Raw genomic sequence first — 2,413 nt, 5'->3', positions numbered from 1 at the left:
ACCTTATATCATTAAAACTTGCATATGCCAGATACTGTTCTTTGGAATAAAAAAAGAATTCATGAAGGTACCCAGATATATTCTCGTTAAAAAAATTAAGTCAATCGATTTATCTATTTAAGTTTATTTTACCATTATGAAATTTTACCAAAATTAATTACTTAAAGTCAGTCCTAATGTTGGTTAGGTGGTGTAAAGATTGAAAATACCGATGTAGGGAATTATATTATAAAATTGTGGAATAACTTTAATTAAAAACACAAAAACGTACAACAAATTTTAACTTAAGAATCCAAAATTGCAATTAAATTATTAAAATCTCAAAAGTTAAGCTGGCCAACTATGATTCTCTTAGAAAGATGTTATTATTTATGTAGAACAATGAAATATAAAGTATAAGGTAAAGTACAAGAAGTCATCCGATGTTGTTTGGCTCTCTTTTTTTTCTGAATAAAAAAAAACTAATGTGTTTTTGGCCAATAAATTTATCAATGCTTAAATAAACATAATTTAAAAACAGAATCAAAGTTTTTTTGTAAAAAAAAAAAAATTAGAGCCAAACAATATCGGGGAACTTCTTTTGGCCCACCTTGTATAAGTTGTTTTGTTAAACAGGATATTAGTGTCATTTTAATATATTATTAGATATTAGATTAAATTTGAAAGTTCACCTTACTTCTGACGCATACAGTAAACGCCATTTGAAATAAATGTCGTTGTTTTAAAAAGACAAAAATTCTTTCTGACACATATTACAAATTTCAATATAATAAGTTGCTTATATCAAAATTCAAAAGTCCCTCTTGCCTAGTTATATTTGTCAAAATCATTTCGACTCTTTAATTCATTAAAAACTATTTCTTCAAACATACAACTGATTACACTTTCGAGAGGATTACCAATTCATGTAAGTCTTACAATATTACTATTTTCCATTATATTTCATTTCCCATTCTAAATAGAATGAATCGTTTTTGCCAAGCTCTAAAGACCAAAATATGGAAACGCATAAATCTATTTTCATTTCAACTTAGAGCAAGCAATACCAATGTTAATTTGAAACCACAATTAAACGACACCGAAAATGTAGAACAGAAATTACAGATGGATGAGCCAGGGAAGTGCAATTTTCCACCCAGTGAGCGATATTTGAAATTTAAGGAGAAACTACGTTCCGAGGCGCCACTTGCAGATCTTCCCAAAGGAGCAGCACATCCGGCTCATGAGAAAGAGCCGCTCCAACCTTGGCCGAATAATACAAATCCTTATACTGGAGAAATCGGTGGACCAGCGGGACCCGAACCCACGCGCTACGGTGACTGGGAACGCAAGGGGCGGGTCACGGATTTCTAGAAACCAAGAAAACAGACAAACGAACGAATCATTTATTTTCTTCCCCCTTTCTTTTTTGTTGATTTATTGTCCATGTTGAACAACAGAAGCACTTAAAATTTGTTACACTTCGCATGAAAAGAAAATATCCATCTTTTTTCTGCTGCTGCTGCTGCTGCTCCTCCTCCTATCCGGTAGCTAGAAGATCGTGTTCGAGATCCCAATCCTAATTCCCAACTCGAGACACATTGTCACACCGCACGGTTATGGGCTATGATGGCCTTCTTCGAAGGCATTACATAAATATCGTATCTATTGTGTGGATTTTTCTGTGGTTTTTCCAGAATTTATTGTTGCTGCCTCTCACTCAGTTGTTGCAATCAAAAAGAAATTGATAGCCTCTTCTCTATGTTTGGGCTATTCACAAATGGGGAAAGGGTTCCCAGAACAGAATAGGATTGAGAAGGCGGCCAAAAGAGACAATTATTTATGGTTCAGAGGCAACGAATCGTGCCTAAGTCCAAAATATTCAGAGTGTGTGTTTAGCTCTCGGCGACTTCGTTTCGATTCGTTTGAAATTAAAAAGGCGACACTATACGTGATTTTTATTAGAAAACTTCTGTTTTGTCTTATGCTTTTCCCAAGATATTTGGTAGCGACAGTGAGCAAAGCGAGAGGGAGAGAGAGAGAGAGAGAGAAAAGGTGGAGAAAGGTAGGAGAAACTAAAGGGGTTTTTCGAATGCCATAAATTTATGTTGTCTCTTAAGTCAAGCAGACAATTTTTGTGGCTAATGAAATGTTCAAGACAATGCGCAGCTGTTTTGCTTTATTTAAAGTTTTTGTTGACATTTTTGTGGGTCTTAACATTGATTAGTGGACAATAACTAAAAGAGATTGCTGAAATGCCGCAGGAAAAATTCTTCGTTTGGTTCGCTAGCCAATTTTATTGTTTCGAAATAATCTATAGACGCATCTTTTAAAACAGGTTATATACATATATGTAGTCAAAAATAATCTGATCTGAACTATAGATAAAAAAAATGGACTAAAACCCAAAAAGTTTCGAATGCAAAACTCTCTG

General features: G+C 34.0%; 1 protein-coding gene across 1 annotated transcript; it reads left to right on the top strand.

The window, feature by feature from the left end:
- Positions 1-756: 756 nt before the first annotated feature.
- Positions 757-1,478, top strand: LOC6643539 (succinate dehydrogenase assembly factor 4, mitochondrial). Its single transcript, XM_002066412.4, has 2 exons — positions 757-907; positions 963-1,478. Exon 2 carries the CDS (start codon positions 964-966, stop codon positions 1,351-1,353), a length of 390 nt encoding a protein of 129 aa, XP_002066448.2. The 5' UTR covers positions 757-907; position 963; the 3' UTR covers positions 1,354-1,478.
- The last annotated feature ends 935 nt before the right edge of the window (positions 1,479-2,413 follow it).

Source organism: Drosophila willistoni (assembly GCF_018902025.1).
Source record: "Drosophila willistoni isolate 14030-0811.24 chromosome 2R unlocalized genomic scaffold, UCI_dwil_1.1 Seg200, whole genome shotgun sequence".
In the NCBI taxonomy this organism is placed as follows: Eukaryota; Metazoa; Arthropoda; class Insecta; order Diptera; family Drosophilidae; genus Drosophila; species Drosophila willistoni.
This window is presented reverse-complemented; position numbering and strand designations above follow the sequence as displayed.

Bases quoted from the DNA above. Each gene is read 5' to 3' on its own strand.
- LOC6643539 (XM_002066412.4), top strand. From the start codon at position 964: ATGAATCGTTTTTGCCAAGCTCTAAAGACCAAAATATGGAAACGCATA.